The sequence below is a fragment of the Malus domestica genome, chromosome 15, assembly GCF_042453785.1.
Source record: "Malus domestica chromosome 15, GDT2T_hap1".
NCBI lineage: Eukaryota > Viridiplantae > Streptophyta > Magnoliopsida > Rosales > Rosaceae > Malus > Malus domestica.
In genome coordinates, this window is record NC_091675.1 from 20,606,577 (window position 1) to 20,609,824 (window position 3,248).

The following is a 3,248-nucleotide window of genomic DNA, read 5'->3' on the forward strand; positions in this document are numbered from 1 at the left end:
TTTCATGCGATTAACATATTTTTGCCTTGTTAGTCTATCGATGAAAATAAAACTTAACCGCAGCTAATAAATTTGAAATAAAGTTAATTTTTAACTGGACGTCTATAAAAACAAGAAAAAATCACTAATACATTCATAATTATATCACAATTCCTTTTTTGCTAGATAAAGAATCAAACTTTATGAAACCCTAGATTACTCCGATTATGAAACAAAATTACTTTAATTGGTCTAAAGGGGTATTGTTTTTGAAATCAAGAAAGGATTAGTGAGTTTTTTTCTTTTTGTGTATGCTTGTAAGCAATGCTACCAACATGGAATGATGAGTCATGGCTTGTGGTAATTATGGTTGTCAGTGTCACCACTCAAGTGTGTGCGCGCGGCACCCTCGTTCAAATTTTGAATGACAATCCTCTTTGTGAAGATTCCAGAAATTCTCTAATCACATCTGTTCATCGTATATTATATGTTTAATTTTCGTCAGATACTGTTTATATTTAATTTTAAATAAAAAAATTTATAATGATTTTCGATCGCACAATGTATAATAAACAAATGTGATTTGAGGATCTTCAGGATCCTCACAAAGAAAATCCAACGAGGATCCTCACTCATTCTGAACTACGTTGTGAGTTGTGACTAGTTCAAGGATATTTGCCTTATCAACTGAGCTCTACCCACCTGACATTATAGCCTTTAAACCCATCACGAGAAAATCTGATGCGTTATTAAGGAGAAAATTTTGAGTATGAACATCTATCGGAAAAACAACTGGTGCCCTGCATGCTTGCACCCGATTCTTCTCTTGTTCAACCCGAGGTGAGAGCTGGCTTAGTTGTCACCACAAAACAGCTCTTTCAGAACTTTGCAGGTAACGAACCGTCGTCTTTCACAACTCTTTCAGAACTTTGAGGACAGATTACGCCACTTGAAAATATGTCCTTTTTTCAACCCCTTTATCTTGAGCTTTGAATGAGAATTCTCCTGACTAACTTATCTGGGCAGTTCAAATTTAATTCAACGGTTACAATTATTATAACTTTTAGAAAATCTCATGTTTAAAACCGTTAGATTAAATTTAATCGACTCATATAGGCTAGTAAGAAGAATTCTCATCCTGAGCTCAGAAAATAATCTTTTTCCCTCTCTCTCGTCTCATGGCGCGCTTGGTTCATAACATTTTTGTTTTCCAACGGCCGCCAAATTAAAAAGTTGAACGCTTTCAAAAATGTCAGTTACACCACAAAATCATCCTTTCCCTCTAAAAAAAAATAACTGAAACTTAAATTTTTGAAAAATTAAAATCAAATCACCATAAAACACAGGGATTTTAGCAAACTAAAACCAACAAGGAATATAATTTAAAATTAAGTAAACTAGTAAAGTCTCCTGCCTATTCAGTTACATTCCTACAAACCCACCGCACCCACCACCGGTCCGCCATGAAAGCAAGATAAGGGAAAAACAATTAAACGGTAAAAATTTACACTAACTCGGCCTGGTTGAACCGGGTTTAATCTAACCCCGGTTCACTGTCCTCTCTTCCCTACTTACTAACTAAACTTTCATCCTTTTCTGGTGGAACTACTTCCTAATCAAAAACTGGGCACCGCCGGCGGTATGGTCGTACTGGGTTCGGGCGTACCCGGGCCTTCCTTCTTCCGCCGCATCTCTATAACTTTCCGGTGGTGGTTGGAGTGCAACTCACTCGAAAACGTCGGGCTGCATGCAGGCCTGTACTCGGGTAAGAGCCGGCCTGACTTGTACCGGACCCCGCATGCGTTACAGAGGGTCTTGGCTCCGTTCGGGCCGGTTCTCCACTGAGGGGTTTTCTGGACCCCACAATGGCTGCACCGCCGCGGCGGTTGGCTCGAACTTCCGTCCACCAGTCTTCTCTTCGGCTTCCTCGGGGGCTTCTCAACAGACGAGACCGGTTCGGCCGATTCCTGGTTCTGGGTGGCGGGGTAAATGGTCCAGGGGCTCGACGGGGAGGAGGATGACGACGAACTCGAACTCGAGGACGACTCCGTGAGCGACGGCGACCCAAGGGACCAGACCCTGCCGCCGGTCCGCCTCCGCTTACTTCTGGCCTTCGCCGGAACTGGAGTCTTGAAACAGGGCTTTTCCGGAAAAGGGGTTTCCAGGTCAGGTCTCTTCTCGGACTTGGGCTTCTCGGGCAAGAACCCGGCCGGAAGAGCCGTGGTGAATTCCGAGAAGGAATCCTCGACGAAATGAGACAACCATTCGAGGTTCTCCAAGTCGTCCGCCTGCAAAAAAAAAGGTAGCTTTTGGTCAAAAACCACGAAAAGCAGTAAAATATCACCATTTCTAGAGACGGAAATTTGCAAAAATAGGTACCGGAACGCTGAGTTCGCTCGCTGGTTCGATTTTTTCCGACAAATTGGACTTTTCCGTCTCCTGGTTCTGCTTTTGGAGCGAAACAGAGACAAAGCCCTTGACTTTTTCCTTATCGCCTTCTTCCTCGGCCTCCGTTTCGACGAACCCGTCTTCGTTGGAGAAGTCGAGAAGGTCGTCGACTGAGAAATCGTCGCAAGCGTTTTGGCCGTTGACGACGGCGCCGCCCCACAAGAAGTCGTCGAAAACCACCACTTGTGGGCCGGTCGCCTTCACAGCCATCTCCTTCCTAATACTGGTCTTCAGAGCCGCTTCGACGCATTCCATTTCAGTTCCAACCTAAGAAAACAGAACCAGAAAAACCCAGAAATAAGATAAAGCGACATTCTTTCTTCAACTACAAAAAACACCAAAAGGGTTTGTTCTTAATCTGGTTTATTTTGAGATTCCATTTTGTAAGTACCTGTTGGGGAGGGAGAGGTGGGAGGAGGAGAGCAGAGGAGGAGATAGAGAGGAGATAGAGAGGAGATGTAGAAAGAATTGAACAAGTAAAGGGGAGAGGGATGAAATTGGAATAAAAAGAGGGTGAGTTTGGTACAGCATTGAATTAGGGCTGAAAGCATCCCCGGCCTATTACTAAAAGTGCCCGTTTCTTTCTCGTTTTTCTCTCTCTTTTGATTTTTATCCCTTTTTTTTTTTTTTTTCTTTTTGGCTTTCTACACCCTCGCGCTTGATACATCCACCCACTACTGTTCTCTGTATTTACACCCGTTTGGATACGTTTGCAGTCTGTTTACTATTCAACCCTACAGTTTCAATTGAATGCTTTTAAAAGGAAAAGAAAAAATGAAATCTAAAAATATATTTCTTTTTCTGTCAGAAATCACTATCCC

General features: G+C 42.7%; 1 protein-coding gene across 1 annotated transcript; it reads right to left on the bottom strand.

Moving 5' to 3' along the window:
• Window positions 1-1,272: 1,272 nt before the first annotated feature.
• On the bottom strand, window positions 1,273-2,886 carry LOC103420920 (GATA transcription factor 5-like). The gene is made up of 3 exons (NM_001328838.1): window positions 2,819-2,886; window positions 2,359-2,694; window positions 1,273-2,267 (listed from the first exon to the last, which is right to left on the bottom strand). The coding sequence occupies exons 2-3, from the start codon at window positions 2,680-2,682 to the stop codon at window positions 1,596-1,598; spliced, it is 996 nt and encodes a 331-aa protein (NP_001315767.1). The 5' UTR covers window positions 2,683-2,694; window positions 2,819-2,886; the 3' UTR covers window positions 1,273-1,595.
• Window positions 2,887-3,248: the final 362 nt, after the last annotated feature.